The 18,656-nt window shown below is 39.0% G+C and overlaps 1 protein-coding gene across 4 annotated transcripts in view; it reads right to left on the bottom strand.

Moving 5' to 3' along the window:
* HELZ (helicase with zinc finger) overlaps positions 1 to 18,656 on the bottom strand; it is an 85,951-nt gene that overhangs the window by 14,425 nt on the left and 52,870 nt on the right. For all 4 annotated transcript variants that reach the window (XM_056505726.1, XM_056505725.1, XM_056505724.1 and 1 more), the window contains 8 exons: positions 17,428 to 17,546; positions 15,850 to 15,995; positions 13,245 to 13,392; positions 10,788 to 10,971; positions 8,958 to 9,186; positions 5,640 to 5,844; positions 1,627 to 1,678; positions 609 to 802 (listed from right to left, as the gene is read on the bottom strand). In XM_056505726.1, coding sequence (XP_056361701.1) covers positions 609 to 802; positions 1,627 to 1,678; positions 5,640 to 5,844; positions 8,958 to 9,186; positions 10,788 to 10,971; positions 13,245 to 13,392; positions 15,850 to 15,995; positions 17,428 to 17,546 — 1,277 coding nt within the window. The remainder of the gene's footprint in view (positions 1 to 608; positions 803 to 1,626; positions 1,679 to 5,639; positions 5,845 to 8,957; positions 9,187 to 10,787; positions 10,972 to 13,244; positions 13,393 to 15,849; positions 15,996 to 17,427; positions 17,547 to 18,656) is intronic.

Here is an 18,656-nt window from a genome sequence, read left to right on the forward strand (position 1 = left end):
TGCTTCTTTAATGTGTGTAAATTTTGGTGGGACAGTTTTATTTGTAATCCAAAATTCCATGCATAAATATAGCCTAAAAGACCTGGTTAGAGATCTTCATTCTGCTCCCAAATGTCATTAAGGGAAGGGATTGGAGAGGAAACTGGTTCACTATGAGGTTCTGGAAGGGAAAAACATCCCATTATGCTTATTTTTCTTATCACTTCACTTCAGACACCTTGCACTGCAGACATCCAAAACTTGTAATTTAGGCTGTGTGATGCCAATAAAGAGAAACAAACTTGGTGTGAATCACTGAGGTCTCTCCAATGATTAAGAACTGAACCAGGCAAATAATTCAGAGGCAGGTGTCTCAAGTCAGATGAGACAGATTCCACTGGTGTGCCTAAAACACACCAAATTACAGGAACATGAAATTGCTTTTATCCTGCTGGGAGTTATCTGGGGGAGCAAAGCTTTCAGGTCCTCTGCACTGCCACTCCTAAAGCCAGCAGATCTGGAGTGCTGAACAAAACCTGCAAGAAATCCACTATCTGATTTTGACACACATTTATGTGCACACAATAACTGGGGTGGGGAGGGGGGAGAAATAGAAAATGAATTCTTACAGGCAAAGGCACAGACATGACCATATTTCCTCCATAGACAGCAGGTACATATAGAATACTTGTCCCAGTGTGTGGATCTATCCTTTGAACAGGACTTGGAGATTTCCCCAGATTGGGGTGAGGTCCCAGAGGAGGAGGAGGAGGAGTATATGCTCGGATAGGATTTCCAATTAGAACAGAAGGATTGGGCTGAACTGAAGATAAAAATAAAAATAAAAGATATATATACATACCAAAAAAAAGAAGATACATACACAAAAAAGAACATGAAGACCATTTCTTTGTTTTTTCATCCTAACAGAATCTACCTATATAAAGTATGCGTGCAACTCTCTAACAGCACAGGTCTGATACACCAAGAGAAAGCATTAATCAAATTTTGTATTTCATTTCAAAAATTTGAAGAGGCAGAAAATATGAGTTGAGATACAGAGAAACAGGTAGCTGATAAGTGCATTAATGAAAGAATGTCCCAAATCAATTAAATATGCTGACAGTCAGAGAAGCTGTTAAGCACTGCATCAAAAAACTAAAATAACCCTCCTTTCTTTAGCAGGGAAGACAAGCTCTAAACTAATGCTTTTCCAAATTAATAACAAAATTATTCAGCTGTTGCATGCTACCTTGCAAAGGTATGATCAGTAATATCTGGATGTATGACAGCACAATTTAACTTCAAAGTACCTCAAAAAACAGTGCATGCAAAATAATGTCCAAACCCTTTTAGTGCAAATACCCTGGTACAGGGCTGTACATGATGAATTTTAAACACAGCTATTTTTCAAAGGCCAACAACTGTGTTTGTGTTAAGGCTTCAAAATAACTGCACACAACACCCATAAAGGGAGAGCCTCAGAAATATCAAATGTCCACTTAATAGTCTATGAACTGATTCCCACATGCAAACAACAAGTAAATGGCTTTCAAACAGAGAAGAGACCAGATACTCAATGTATGTTAAACTACTGTCAGCTTCACTGGGCTCAGGAATTCCCCCAGGAACTGCAGAGGCACTCACCAATTCCATCAGGTGGGAAATGGTCATTCTGGTTATGATGATGGACCTTGCCCTTTAAAGAAAAAAACCAGGAATAGTGATCTTTGCATTCTTACACAAACCAAAGCTTTTTATTTCAAGTGAACATGAAAATTAAACATAAAACAGAGTTTGAAAGGAGTCAGCCCAATAGTTTATTCTTACACATTCAACCATCCAGTTCCACTACCTGACTATGAATTCACAAAGCTGGACATAAAACACCACTAATTCAATTAACCAGTGGGTCATTACAACTCCCTCTGGGAAAACTCTCTCTCCCAAGGCTTGTTTTCAGATACAAAGAGAGTTACAGCAGATGTCTTGAGTTTCTTTTCCCACCATCTTTCAGGAGCAGCACCCAGGACCAGTGTAGCCCTCAGTACTCCTCTGCCATGGCAGCTTTAGTGGAAGAGTGATTAACTTTCTGCTCCAGGTTCCAGTTCAAGAATGCTGGAGACAAAGGAGCTGCCCCCAGTTTTACTCAGTTGCTCACCCAGCCCCAGGAGACATTGTCTCCCTGCCCCATCTCATTTATCAGCTTCTGGGCTGTGGCTCCTCTGTGACTGCTCCCCAAAAGTGCAACATGAGAGTAAAGAACCCCAGTGCTCTGGGAAAACTGCTCTTGGTGAATTGTAGATTAGAAAGGGATTTTAACAGACCTGAGTTATCCCTCCTACTTTCTCATGAGTTTGCAGCATTAACTAATTAGTTAATATTCATAAACTGTGAGCACATATTCCATTGCCAGTATGCTCTCAAGTCCTTTGCAGCACAGAAATACTTTACTTAATCTGGACCTAAGTACGTTCACAAATTTAAAATAAATCTAAAAACGCTTTGATGCTGCAAAACTTCTCTTGCCCAGGAGATAAGTCTAGGCAGTTTTCCAGCACTCTGAGCAAATTAGTCAGGGTAAAAAGACAGGTTGTTTGACAATGTTGACTCATGCATAAACCAGATTAAAGAACTGGTCTCCAAATTTTCCTCTCATTTGAAAAATGAATTATGGAAAAATAAAATAATAATTGCTTTTCATTGCAGCACTTAAACAAAGGAAGCCTGTTTATTCAACAGAGAAAGATTCAATCTGAAAACGTGGAGGAGCTACAGCCTTAATCACTCATGGACAGCACACAGCATTTCTGTATCTGTTCCAATGTCAGAGGCAAGCTGCACGTACAGAAGTCTGACAAACCTCTGCTCTAAGCTATCAGATCTGTATTTTATAGGCACCATATTCTTCAAACTGAAATACCAAATCATTACATAAGTTTGTAAGAAAATAATGATGTAAGTTTATAAGAGGAGTTGTCCTGTTCAATGGGAGCTTCAGTATGCCATTGTATCAGACTGGCAAATAAAAGTCAACTGGGCCACCAAGAAGCTGGGGAAGGGAGATGCTGCCTTTCTTTTATCTTTTACTCTTCACAGTTTTGAAGGCTTAACGATTTTACAACAGCCTGTTATGAACTCAATTGTTACTCAATTTCTCAAATATTTTCACACCAAGGCTCATGTCCCCACCCATGTCCAGAACACCCAAACCTACCCTAGAACTGATGGTGACTGACAACACCAGAGAACAAATACATTCAGTTTCCTCTAAAAACTCGCTCCACCTTTAGAATATAAAAATTCACATTACATAAAGGCTCTCAGAGGAAGCCCAGACCAAGATTTGGGTGATTGCAGGCAGTTAAAGCCTCGTCATTCCTTGCATCCCCCTTTAGTCAACAAATGGGAGTAGAGAGAGTTCTCCAGAGATTTATTCTGACCTGTGATCCTCACTGACTGCAGGAAATGTCTGGGATGATGATGATGCACCCTGATTTAAGTGCCTGAATCCAGACCAAAAGCTGGCAGGCAGCGAGTGGGAGGTAGGAAAGTTGTAAACTCAGAGCTTAATTCACTGTATGTGGACTACCCCGAGGGAAGCTCTGAGTTCTGGAAACTTTCCCTTTCCACATCATCACCTTCAATGAAGGCTGTCCCCATCCACCTCCAATGCTCCCCCATCCCATGCCTGGCCAAGCCACACCAACACTGAGGAGGCACTGCCCTCACAGGTCCATGCTGGCTGTTGGCCTCTCACACAGACAAGACTGAAACATTTTTCCTTCTTTAAAATCTAAACAGCAAGGAGGTTTTTAATGTCCCTACATAAATCCAGGAGCAATTCTGCTGAATAAGAAATGCTGTTTGTACAAAACCACTTTTCAGCACATGTGAAAGACAAGCCCTGACTCACACAATGTCCATAAACTCACCACAAAACATGGTGCTGGAGACTGTTCTTATTTTTTTGCTACAAAATATGCCAGCACTAGGTTTTAATCCTCCATTTATAACGTTAAATACTGTGCTTAGGATGTCTAAAATAAACAAAACCAATCATCTGCTGTTAAAACATGAGCAAAGGGAAATGTATCCCTGTTTCCAGCTGTATTCTCAGAGTATTTGATTATTACTTGCTCACTGCTCTGTTACTGCACACACTCACTACCTGTCAATGGCACTCAGAAGGAAGATTTTATTTAGAATTGTGATATAGGTGGTTTAAACACTTCAGACCGTAAGCTGAAAATAGAGTGCTGGCAGTTTGACAGCACAAGGGCTTAGTTTACCAACAAACTACAGCAAAATAAACAGAGCTGTCTACATACAAGACTCTCACTTTCCCTAACACTCACCCCCCTTTTTTCCTAAATTTACTATTACTGCATTTTCAAGTACTTTTTTTTTTCTCATTTAGGAAACTAAAAGCAATAATAATGATCTTCTATTATTAAGGAAAAGATGGAAGAGTTCATGAAAAATAAGAGTAAAGCAGTGGCTTTTAAAGACAATTTAGTAATTTCTGGTTTTCTGTAAGCCCAGTGTTTTGACACGTGACTAGAAGCTTTAGAAATCTGGTGTTTGTTTCAGAAAGTAATGCATGTATCCTGATGAAGAAACCAAATGTTCTCACTTACAAGCTCCCTTTTGGGAAGGACTGCCAAAGGGAAGGCTTTCCTTTTTGTATTAAGAAAACCTGTCGTAAAAATTTCACTTCAATGATACAGCCTGGAACAAAAATGCAAAGCTATGGGAAATACGTGCAGTTTTCTTTCCTGTGCACTGAGTTAATCACAAAGCTGACAACCTGCATTTCGGTTCCATCTCTAAACACAATTTAATTAAATTATAACCCAAATGATTTTGAGATAAACTACAAAGAACTATTAAAATAGAATTCATTACTAATATATCACCCCTTTAGAAAGCTCTAAAATTTGGTGTATCATCCTAAGGAAGATATGTATTTTCATCACTTGTTCACCTGCTTTTATAAAAAATGCTGATGAAATTACCACTCAGAGGTAATTTTATCTCTCTGCCCTCTTGATGCTAATGAAATCTGGTCTTGACAGATTATAATGTCTGAAGGACATTATCACTGAGCTAATATATGCAATAAACCAGTTTACAACATATTTTTAATTACATCAGAAATTATCTTACATAACTTAAGTCCTTGAATTTTAAATGTGATTTTTAAACCAAACCAAATCCCGTTTGGCTATTATTTTGTTAGCTTCTTTTACTCCTTGTCGCTGTCTGCATCAACCTGTTGTTTCTTGGGATCCAGTAGAGCACAGCTTGGGACAGGGACTGGCTCTTGCACAGAGTGTTTAATCTGGTTTATCTAAATCCTGAGTTTTCATGGCTGAAGTTCTCCAGGGTCACCACAAAACTGCCAAGAGTGAGTGAGCCAAGGTGTGTTTTATAAGGAAAGAAGGCTTGGACAACCCCAAGCTATATTGCTAAAAACTTTATGATAACACAAGTCTGGAGCTTTCACTTGAAAATGCCGAGGATCCCTCTGGAATTTGCATTCATATCTGATTGCACTGATGCAATTTTAAAACAAACAGCTTGTTCCATAAACCTTTCATGTTATTTCTCTGCATTCACTTCCAGTTTCTGACAGAAGGCATCACCAGTACCTTTACCTTGGGAGGTGACTGCTGCTGCTTGGTGGGATTGGCTGAGTGCTGGTGCCGCAGAGCTCGGGGGATGAACTCGGGGGCCAGAGGGTTCAACACGTAGGTTTTCTTCAACTCCAGAGCTTCCAGCTGAGCTTTGATCTGCTCAAATGTGATGCCATGAAGACTTTCGTTCTCGTGGCACAGGGCAATAAACCTTTCCCAGAATTTCCTATGGAAATGATTTTTACAGTGAGGAAGGAAGGTTCAGTGGGTGCTATTATAATGGAAACATATTTAATGTAACTGTGGGACATTTTTATTTTGTGTGTGTGCTCATTTTACACACCAATCCAGCCACCCTCAACTGCTCCCTGCAGCTCAGCCCCACAGCACAGTGCAAAACTCCCCAGCCATTCCAAGTGGACACACAGCTCTGTCCACGTGCACCAGGTCACAGCACTGGCTGGGTACCACACTGAACATTAATGCCATGGACAGCTCCAACTCAGAACTTTTTCCTAGAAAACCAAAACCAGCAAACTCAATGCTTAAAATTCTGGAATGTATGTGATTTAAGACATTTATCAAAGCTCAAATAGTCACAGGAATTACACAGATTCTCAGAATGTTCTCAGAAGATGTCAAGAACATTCTCTGAATTTAGGCAGATCCTTCAGCGGAACAAATACCAAAGCTAACAAAAACCAAAACAACGGGTTTGAGATATCCCCTCAACACCACTCTTGTGAAACACTTCAGAGGCACATGAAGATTAATATTTTTGGGAGTTTCTAGAGATTCTTTGAGATCCTCTAGTGGAAAACAAACAAAACCATAAATTTTAGTGTGTGACCGATTTTTCTATAACATACAGAAGTATTTTTGAGTTAGGAAAACAACAATCAGATGAGGCATGACTTGTCTATGAAAATTCTGTTTCCAACTTTTTGGAGGATGGAGGGGTTATATAAACCATGTAATAAAAAAACATTCCTTCCTGTCTTCTGCTTTCTCATGACATGTCTTTCCATTGCTTTATTAAAAAAAAAGGCTTTTTTTTTTTTTTTTTGTTAACTTCCACAGCAGAATCTATACAAAATTTTACACTTATGATTTTTTTTAACGTCAAAGGAACATTTTGGGTGAAGTCACTGAAGCTTAAAAGATATTTAACTAAGGTCTGAGGATGTCACTTTAAAAAAAATCAACAAACCTGACTGAGCTGTCTCTTTCAAAAATATCAAGATTAAAGGTGTTCTTGACTATAATTCCTGGTTGTTCACCCTTCAGTAATAAGGTCTGGCCTATCAGCAAGCACTGTTCTTTCCCCAAAACCTGCAAAATGAGAGATTGCTGCACATTAATTGTACCAGCAGTGTCACATTTTGCTGAGTAGCTGACTTTGTGAGAAAGAACAAATGTCTGTCTTGCAAAAACTCTGTGATGCTAGTGATGCTTTTAAGAATTCAAAATAGTTTTCCCTAAAAGCCCATTTCTGTTGTGATTTTACAGAGGCAAGAAATGTTCTTTTAGAATTCAGGATGCAAGTTAGCCCTTTTTCTGCATTTTGCTCTAAGGCAAATAGCTCTTGCAAGGTTTTAAATGAGAATTAAAAACCAAAATTAAATGCATCACCGGAATGCTTTAATGATGGAATTCCCTCTGATTAATCAATTCAATCACCAAACCTACTGCCAAGCATCACAAATCCACTGAGACCCATCCACTTTTGCTGAGAGTGCCCCAAGCAGTCTCTACACATGGAACACTTGTTCTGGGGTCTAAGAACAGAGAATAAAACCCTGCTGTCTCTGTCTGAGTGTGCTCAGGAGTTTAAGGAGGTGTTTGCCAAAACAGCCCTGTCGAGTCCTGTTGCAGCACACAGGAATGTAATGATTACTCTGGGCATGCTTCACAAAGCTCTCTACAACTATCATTACAGTCTTGACTCATTTTGACAGGTTTTAGAATATTTATAAAATTCAAGTACACTCTAAACTTTTTTGAGGTCTGTTTTTCCTAACGAAATGCCACTTCTTTCAGACTTCTCTACTCCTGTTGTACTAAAAAAGAACCATCTTCCCAGCAGCCTCCCTGAGCCCCTCCAGCACTATTTTCAAAGAGTGAATGTTCAATTATTCAGTGAAACAAGACAATGGTGTATTAAAGGGAAAGCTCAAGATACATCTTAATAAAGTTTCAGTGCTCCTTGCTTCTTAATTATCTTTCAGTTTTATAATTTGGAACAGCTCTATTTCTATAAACAGCTGCTGGTCTTCAAAATGCAAACTCAATCCTTAAGTGCCAGCACTGTAATTTATTTACCCTGCTGACAGCCTATATTTTATTTTATTAAGTTTTGCCCACTCTATCTCAGATACTTTGAAGGAGCATTCAGGAGGCAGAGGGGCTCCTTCTCATCAGCTCATTACATAAACCAGCCCCTGCCTAAAAACCCAACCAGGTAAAGGGAAAAGTGAACTAAACCCAGAATAATTATTTCTCTGTCAGTAAGATGCTAGAAGCCATTTAAAGCAGATCACTGCATTCATGTACAGATACTCCTGACATAGCCCCAGCAGGGAACTGATGAAATTCAGGTTACATTTCATAAATACAGTAAACAAAGGTTTGAGTTCCATTTGGCTTTTTCAACTCTAATCTTTGAAATCCACATCCCTTTTCAATACAGCAGAAGCAGCATTGCTCAGGAAAGTAGAACACAACATAGATATAACAACTAACATGTATTTTTAGCTTTATTTTAATAATGTAGTCAGTGCACTGTTTCCTCTCTTCGAGAATAAGCTGCAGGGTTTATCTCTGATCATCTCAAAACCTGAGAGCTCTTCCACAGGAAAAAACCCTTTGAAGAACAAGAACTTAGAACCTTTAACGTAAGTGTTTACATATCTCAGCATTTTTCACATTTCTTCATTTAGGTCTAAAAATGTAAATTCACTCAAATCTTAACAAGTTTTTTCCTAGTGTCATGAAGACCTATCAAAACATAAATAATGTTTTTCAAGTCTTCTATCAAGCCATAACCGCCATAATATTAAAATACGTTACATCACAATTTAAAACTCGAAATTACACATTACCTTTATTTATATATAGAATTGAATGGGTATAAAAAAACCCTCCTAGAAAGTAAAATAAGCCATGTTCAATTGTCAAGTGAAAATCTGAGCAACTACAAATACATGAAAAATCAGGTTATCAATGGCCAGGTGTAGGTATCTCACATTTTTCCCTGTTACACATGAAGACAACCATCACAGACAAACACATTTTCCAGTACCCTTAGCCCTGATTAACCAAGGAACATAGAGAAAGTACCTGCATCTTCCAATGGAACATAAAGCAATAGGATCTCCCACCACAGCTACCAAGGACTGTGCTCTTGTAATGGCAGTGTTGAGAAGTTTGTAATTAGACAGAAAACCATAATCCAAGTCTTCTGTTGAATCCTCCAGTAACTGTTCTTTCCTTTTAATTGGAGTTTGTTTATGTTTGCATGTGTGCCGTGTTCGTACTGTGCTGAGGAACAAAACTCTGAACTGTTTTCCTAAAATGAAACAAAAAAAAAATCTCTGAGATAATTGTTGCTATTTCTGCTCATACCACAGCCAGATCACTGCCCTTGCCAGCCAAATTTCACACCTAGATGTTCTGAACTCCTAGCTACCCTTCACATGAAGGGCTTTATGCAAGAATAATAAGATTTAAAAATTTCAGGAGAAGCACTATAAATAGCATATTCCATTACAAGAATATTTCCTCTTTAAAAAACTTATTTTTTCACCTTGATATCAATCACTTTTGAACTTTCCGAAATGCTAATTATTTTTACATCATTGCCTATCAGTCAATAACAAATCTTGAATTTATTTATTCTACCTTAAAAATAAATTCTGGACATTCTTGATTCTTATTTTTAAATTTCTCAAATACATGAATATCCACCATGAAAAAACGGAGCAAACCACTCACTGTCACTCAGTTACTTTATCATCTGCCTTTGTTTATTACTGACTAGAAGTGCAACCTAGCAACAGGCTATGCCTACACAAAATCCTTGCTATCAATGTGATTTCAGGAAGAAACACCTAAATTTTTAGACTCCTTGCAGTTTATTCCACAGATGGAAAAGAAAGCAGTAAAACATTTTGAGGCTAAAGTTTTATATTTGGAACTTTAAACCAATCGGTTGATTGAAAATGTTAAAATCAAGTTTAAAGTCTATCAGTTTCCACAATTTTCACTCAATTTGTTTTTAAAGCGAGGTTGAACTTAATTCTGAGAAAAAATAAAGATATCTTTTTGAGAAAAGATAAATCTCATAACCTCAAGTTTATAGTCAATGTCTTTACAGCAACATCTGTACCACAGCTCTCCTTCTGCCGCCATGGCTTTAGGCTAATTTTAGTAAATCACAGGGTAATTTTACAAAGTTATTACTGCAGCAGACCCATTTCCCCATGGCTCAACCCTCACCTTAACACCTCCTCTAAGGTTCTTGTCTCCCAAATTCATCACAAGTGGAAACCTCACACTAAAACTCAGGATTTTCCATCCACCATCCCATGCTCTGTCCATCTCAGGCTGCAGAGCAAGGTGGGCTCCAGCCCTTTCCCAGCCTGTCATTCCAGGGTTCACAGGGGACAGCTCTCACCCAAAACTCTGCATGGCACAAACATCTCATGGTCTTTCCAGCCTTCCTTTCCCCAGAAAACCCCCCAAAATGCAGCTCCCCAAGGCTCAACCACAGTTCAATGGGATTGCATCCAATTGGCTTCTCCTGCATCCCATGCACCACTCCTGCATCCAGGAGTGATGGATCTGAAGGGCAGGGAGTAGGTAGGCTGTGAGGGGGAGTCTTGGAGGGGTGAGGACACTCTGAGATAAACCACATTACAGCCCTGAAGTTCATGCAGCCACAGAGCCCCTGGACTGTCCCCATCAGCACATTGGGGTGACCACCTGGCAGAGAAAGTGCAATTGGGGTGGAGAGAAAGGAAGATTGCCACACAGTGTTCATCCATTATCAACCCCAGTGTAAATCCTGCCTGTTATGTAAATCTGCTGTGACATAAATGGGCTTTTCTCTTATTCATGGTGGCACCATTTCCCCTTGGCCAGCCCTGTGGGGCCAGCCCTGCTGCTCACCCTGCACGTTGAGCACCCTCTCCACGCTGACGTCGGACAGGCGCTTCTTGCGCAGCTCGGCGCGGATGCGGAACACCTGGTCAGCGTACGGGGTCACCACCCCGATGCTGCCGTCGTCCAGCTTGCCCCAGGCCACAGGCCACTTCCTCCTCAGCTCCTCCACACGCTCCACCACTTCAAACACCTCGGGACAAAAGCAGGATTCTTAAAAGTTATTCCCCACCGAAAGGCAATTTGAGCTTTAAGGCTCTGAAACACTTACATGACACAGTGTTACACCAGCAATGACACTAACGCATCCTGCAGTGATACTCAAGTATCCTGGATTAAAACAATGTATTCACTATACAGCACCCTTCTTTATCTTGAAATTAGTTTTCCCACAAAAGCCACAGTTAAAATTACATTAAGTATCTTAATTTTCATTCTTAGGTTCTTACGAAAACTTCAAGTGCACTAGGACCCTTCTTGCCATACTTCAACTTATTTCTGAAGGTAAATACACTGCCTAATTAGATAAAATTTAATTTTTACTCTGGATTTGATGCATGTCATCTTAGAGTCTGGGAACTCTAGACACCGAGTCTGTATACCAGAGCACAATCATCTCCCATTCCAAAGGATACCATTGGGAGTTACAGATTATCCATCAACTGCTAGTTGTGAAATGCTATGAAATGTGCTACCTGAGAAGACCAATGTGTAATAAAACCTGAACAACCTCCCCCAGTGAGGAAAACAGCCACCAAGTAGCCTCCTGCCAGAGCAGGTAATTTCAACACACCAGAGGTACCGTACTGCAAAAGGCATTTCTGAATAACTTTATAGAAGGTTTGTGATTACTTTTCTTTTTTTTTTGGTTTTTTTTTTGGTTTTTTAAATTTACATTCAAGAAGTATTTCTCCAGCTATTTAAAGCATGGTAATTCACGATGCTGTTTTTCTACAGCATCACAAATGAAAGCTCAGCCTCTTAAAGAAAAAAAAAAATCTGCTTATCCTTAAAAAGTCACAAATAGTTTATTTTGGCAATTTCAGAGGACAGTGAAAATATGGGACTGTTTTTAAGCAAGCCCTGAATGTTTTTGTGACATCAATTCTTGCATTTATAAGCCAGCTCTACTGACAAAGGATATTAGAATAAACTTTGATATCTATAAAAACCATAGCATGAAAATAATGATCTTTTGTAGGTATTTTGGCAAGATTCTCTGAAAGTATATAGCTTCTGGGTATGTATACAGAATTAATACCACATAAGGAAATTTTAAAATTAAGACCTACAAGGGAAAGTGTATTTCCCAGAATAATTCTTAATATAGGCATCAATGAACCACAAGATGCCCCAATGCAAACATCCACTAAGGGTCAAGCAGAAAAAATTTCTCTCATCATCTAATTTCAGTTTTTTCCTGCTGGTGTTTAAGGAGCTGTTGTCCTTCATTTCTGCCTCTGGCCATTAATGACTCACAGTTTTTAGACAGTTACTTGGCCACTGAAGATATTTTTAGGTCTTTTACAACTTTTTTTAAATGGCAAAGCAATCCAAGTAGATTAATAAAAGCAGTCAGGTGTCCAGAAGTCATTGGAGTTTCTTATTTAAGAAGATATTTTAATGCAGCAAAGGATGTTTAACAAGTACAGTACAACAACAACAAACAGGTTTCAAATTGTGCAGTAGATGAACCCCACCGTGACCAACAAGGAGAAACAGGCAGCTCTGCAGTGCTTCAGAACAAGCACTAACCAGAAATCCCTCCTAAGCCTATGAAAATTACTGCTATTTCTTAGATTTTCTCTCCCTCCCCTAACTGGAGGTGACTGGAAAAAGGCATCTTCCACTATGAAAAATGTTATCAAGTCAGAAGGTGGGAGGTGGGTGCTGCTGCATGTGCTTGTTTTTGTGGGCTTGGGTTGTTTGATTCTTTTAAACACAAGGGAAGGAATGAGAACAAAAGTAATTTTTTAAGTATACCAATAAACCTATGTGAAACAAACAGATTGAGAGTAAGTTCTCACCTAAAAGAATCTCATCTGCACATTATCAGTTAGACACTGATCCTAAACATATTAAAGGAAATGTGAAATGTTACTCCAGAGGACTCTTATCTGAGTGGGAACATTTCTACAACAGTCAAAGAAATCTAAGTTTTACTTCAAATTGCAGTTACTCTCAGTTGCTAAGATACATCTATCAGAATGTCACATAAATTATCAGGAAAGACATCCTGAAGAATGAGCCTGGGAGAATCAGAAGCAGTTTATAATTTGAAGAGAAAAAAAGAAGGTAAATTAGTGGAAATGTTTACTACAATTGCAATTTTCATTACATCATGTTTAGCAAACTCCATGTTCCCCTCTCCTAGTAGAGGACAATCTATGTCTTCCACCCACATTGTAAATTTGGGGGAGTGGAGCCTTAGGAAAACAATCAACAGTAAAAGCAAAGAAGAGTTACCTCTGCATTATTGTAAAAAGCTGTACTATTTTTTTCTTGCACATCTTCTCCACGTGCTGTGAAGAAAGTCAAAGGGTAGAAATCTTTGTGTGCTGGCTGCTTTCCACTTGCCATCAACTTGCCTTCATAGAAAAGTTCAGATGTGTAACTGTAACGAGGCAAAACAGGGTAAAATGTGGCGTCTACACATAAGCTCGCTGATAAAATATGCAAATCTCCCTGATGAAATATGCAACCACAAAATACTTCATAAGGAAAACAGAACCACTGATTACTATTCAGCATCTTCAAATGATTTCTCTGAACTGATATTTCCCTACTACAGACACAGCAGAAGGCACTAAAAATATGCTTCTCCAACATTTTTTCTACAAAGGCTGTTTTTTCTTCTCATCTAAAGCTCGACAAAGTCATGAACATTCTCACTGATGTTTCACTCAGAAGTTCTTATGGCTGGAAACTGGGCAAAAAGAACACTTGCTGTCTGGCCTTGGTTATTCCCCAGGCTGGACAATGAGCTTGCTCATGCCAGTTAAGACTTATTGAACTTGGAAGATAAATTTACTACAGATTTCGTGTGCACTGAGCCCGACGCAGGCCAAGCGTTCAGCTGTCAACCAAGCTTTTCTTCTGTGACTTCTACTGCAGGCTGATCTATGTTGCTAGAGACCAGAAACACAACCAGAACAGAGTTCCTCTGCTGGCAGCAGCCATTCCAGCAGCTGGCTGACTGAAAAAGAAATGAGGCAAGAACTACTTCATGGTGAAAAGTAGGAGGGAAAAAGGCAAACTGAATGGAATAAGACAAAAAGGCAGCAAGGAGAGACTGCAGAGTGTTGTAAATGCTGTATGCCATTGCACAGTACAGCTAAATTAATGCATTGCTTCCAGTAATTAATGAATTTTGGTATTATCTCCCTTTCAATGCTCAGCCTACAACCTTAATGTTCTTTGGATATCACTCAGAGGCTGCAGTAACCTGAGCACAGCCTGACATGAAGACAACCAAGGAGGAGACTGTGCAGCTGGGTGGGTCCATCGAGTTCCTCCAGGCTTCCAGCTATTGCAGCTTAAGATGGAAACAGCTGCTCATGGAAAAGCCACAGAAACTTGTCTGCTACCAAATCACCATCAAAGCACTGCAGCCCACCCCTGAGCTGAACTGGTTTACCCTGGACAACCCTGAAGAACACTGGGCTCCCCTCTGGGCTGGGTTGCAGCAGTCACTCCAAAGCAGCCAGGGGGCAAAACTAACCATCTCTTCTGCAAATTAACTTGTAATAATGAGATCTGATTAAACAACAAAACTTTTCTGTATGGGCTGTTTTTTCCAATTACAGCTCCAAAGCCAGGCTGAACTAATGGCTCATTCTTTCTTCCATTTCTCATGGTGTCTCTGCTTCAGTGAGGTAGAGATGATTAATGAGCCCTTCATCTTCCTACACGTCTGTCCTAAGTGTCCTGGTCCCATTTGCCAGAGTAAATTCCACATTTCACAAAAAAGGAGACTTGAGACATCTCCTAAAGGGACCACCAGGAGAGTGTTCAGCTGATTTCACCTGACACAGCAACACTTCCCAGTGGAACTGGGCACACTGGACTTTAATCTGAGAGCCAACCAGTGTCAGTGGTGTTTCTGCATCCCCACCTCAGTGTTCAACACAGTGGATCTTTCTTGGAACTCCCTGTCTGAACCCCAGCTGCTGAAGTGAATTTTGATGATCTTTCTGAGGCAAATGACACGGAAGTGATCTCTAAAGAAAAGCTGAAATGATCCCTTCCTTTACAGATGTTCTCTCACTTCAAACTCAGAAACTCAAAAAATGGCTAAGAAATCCAGCAGCACTCAGCCTATAATTACAAAGTCCATAAAATGAAGATAGATCAAGCTATGTAAAAAATATATTTTACATTCTCACTTTTGATTCCCCAGAGCACTTAAATATTTCTGCTTTTGCTTTGAACACAGTGATAACCTAATTAGTATGACTGGATACCAACATAATATTCCTCAGTACATATTTGAGCCAGGATTTAAACTTTAGCATTTTTCCCCATGATTGCACTTATTCTTTCCAGCACAGCTCATGGATGAGCTTATTACACTGGCAGCCATTAGTTTATCATAGCATAAAAATGCAAACCCACTGATTAATGTGTCTTGAAAGAAGTAATAAAAGATGTCAACAGTAAAGAAACATGCTCCAAATTTGACCTATTTTTTCCATTCACAGTTGCATATCCATATGTTCCTCACATTGCCCACAGCTTACCATTCCAAGATAATCCAGCCCAGTAAATCTAAAATTCTGAAATGGTTCAGAGAAGCACAGAGTCTTATCATAGACTGCTAGGTGGTTAAAAAGGGAAAGTTGGCTCTTCTTTGGTTTAGTGTGCAAGCAGCCAAAGCATCCCCACCTGAACGAGGGGTCTGTCCCACAGCCCTGGCAGCTGCTCTAGGAGACCAAATTACAAGACAAAATTACTAATTAACTTTGCAACAAGTAAGATTTCATGACAGATACACTTCAGCTGTGCTTGGCTCTTTTGTTCACTGGCAGCAGTCAGAAGAAGCACATGATACAGTGAAAAAGTTCACACCTACTTGATGATTGCTTCATGGGAGCGATAGTTCTCACACAGCAGGATCCTGCACGGGAATTCTGCAGGGTAGTGCTCGTAGAGCCGGTCGAGCAAGGAAACATGAAGGTTTCTCTCCCTGGCAAATTCACTGTAGACAAAAGGACTGAGCTGTAATAGACACACACACACAAAGAAAATGTAACTAAATGGGTGGACTCGGAATTTCATGCTCCCAACATTTAGGTATTTGCATTGTTTTTGCATCAAACCGAAAATGCAACCTCCCTTTTACTGCACATTCATTCTGAGTTGGAAGGCACAGACCATGGCTATTCCACAGAAATCTCCTTCCTACCAGAAAAGCAACAAAAGACCAGCATGGTCTTAAAGGAACAATAAAATACTCAATAACTATGCAAAGAGCCCTTCTATCTAAGTTTAACACTCCAAACTGTGTTTAGAATGACTTTACATCATTATTCTGACAACCACATTTACAATTAAGTTATTACTACAAATAGTAGAAATCAGAAAATAAAGAAATTTTAGTACCATTTTAAAAGTTAAAAAGAAATTCTGTTGAAAAAACAAAAACCTGGTGACCTATTTACTGTTACACTAAACTCCTACTAGGCTTGTTTAACAATAAAGCTACCATCTATTACAGCAGGAAAAACAGAACCAAAGATGATGAAAATGAGATTTTTAAGATACAATTTCCAAGTGTAGAACTAAACCCAATCTGTTTTGTCATTCTGAATTCATACGATTCAGATGCTGAGTTTCACTTCAGCTAAATGTTAGTTTTTGAAATTTAAATACTGGACACCTGATAGAGAATCTTCTATAAGACCCTGAGCTATAGAGCAGCCTGAGACACACAGGCCCAGGGAAGACTTCCTCCACCCAGCTGGGCTAATGACATCAAGCCTGAAGTAAGAATTCCAAGCTCTTGAAAAGCATTTTGAGAGCAGTATTTAAAAAGCACTACCCCAGCCCTTGGCATTACTAGTATCATTGAAATTATCCAGTAGTATTAAATCATGGGTAGCAACACCATTCTGAGTTTGTTACTGTACCAAAGCAAACATCCACTCTACTGCTACTGTGAGATGCAAAGAGAATTAAAGGCAAATTTATAAAAACAAATAAATCTGGCCTAAATCAATAAAGCAAGTAAAGCTGACTTTTCCAAGCATGCTTTCTCATGCCTACAGGCTGCAAAATGACAGGCATAATCAGTGTTTTAAACTCTCCAAACCAAGCAGCTCCCAGGCACTTTGCAGAAACATAAAAGCACTGGCTAATTTCAGTTTCCCATTTCTCACTTGGCCAAATCTTCACCAGATCAGATGCTTCTAATAAAAATGTAAAGTTCTCTCAATCCCATATTCTTGAATTCTTTTAACAATCAACAGGGAATACTAGTCATTAACTCCTGACTATAATAAATATCCTCATGTCTTACTGAAATAACATTCCTGGAATTCTCCTTGGCTTCCCCATCTATTATATGATTTGGTGCAGATAAATAACTTAAATAGATAAATACAAACATTATTCATATGCACTTCATACTCAAAGTTTGCACAGCTCTTACCTGCATATGGTCTCCAGCCAAGACAATTCTTGTGTTTTTATTAGCTAATGCTAGAGGCATAATGGTTTCACACTCCATAGCTTGAGCAGCTTCATCTAACAGAATGTGTGTAAAAAACCCTGTAAAACAGAGAGATCATCAAATAAATGAAACTTGAAATATGATTAAATGAATATTGATAACAAAACAAGAGCTTGGACTTAACATTCTGTATTCTGATAATAACCAAAACTGCAATTTAAAAAAGTAGGCTTACACAAATTAATTTCTAGCTACTACTGAAAACCACACAATTTTCAAACCCATGAAATGACCAGGAGTGGTCACCTGATTGCCAGTGGCATTAGAGGAGCCCCCAGGTCTGCCTCTTTCTTCTGATACACATGAAATTAAACACGTGTTTTATCCGAGCCCTCCTTACTCCAAGAGGAAATATCTCTTGGCAGACCATGCCTCAAGAGGTTTCTCAAATCTGAAAGTCATTTCACCACCATGAGACTTGAAGAGCTTTGGACAATGACAATGACAAGGAATTCCTCATGTACTTGAGCCCTAGTAACTACTTTATATACTATATTTCCCATTAAAATTGCACACATACCTGAGCACATTGCTGGTTATGGGCTTAAAGGAATGTTGGGGGGGAAAAAAGGAACAGAAGTTGAAGGAAAATTTCAGTTCAATCTTATGATAATATTGGACCAAAGGTTTGGTAGGAATCTATGCACTGGAGAACATGCACTTGAAAAAAAACTTGGCCACTGTAGAGTTATATTTTATGAAATCTAAACTCAAGATAGGTACAGAAGTGGTTTTATACATTGATGTCTGTGACATATTAAGGTTTAAAACAAAGTATTACAGGACTTAGTGTACCATCCAATTCAGATTACATACATAAAAATGTAGCAATTTTCTCTGGAAAATATGAATTTCATACAGCTGCACACACATTGCTATGGCATGACTGTACACAGCCTGCTGCCAAACAAAGCAGCTATTTCTATCTAAAGAGCCAAAAATATTTACCATAAATTCCATATTAGTTTTCTCTGTTGCAACAAATGCTTAAATGTAGCCATAAAAAACACTAACCCTAACAATTTATGCAAAGAAATTCCATGTTCTCCAAAAAGCAGATGGATTTAATTTGGAGATCAGGAAAATAATAAACCCTAAGCAGCCTCTACCCCAAAAAATAAATCTAATATCTTTCAGTTTAGAAAACA

This window comes from Oenanthe melanoleuca, chromosome 18 (assembly GCF_029582105.1).
Source record: "Oenanthe melanoleuca isolate GR-GAL-2019-014 chromosome 18, OMel1.0, whole genome shotgun sequence".
Taxonomy (NCBI): Eukaryota; Metazoa; Chordata; class Aves; order Passeriformes; family Muscicapidae; genus Oenanthe; species Oenanthe melanoleuca.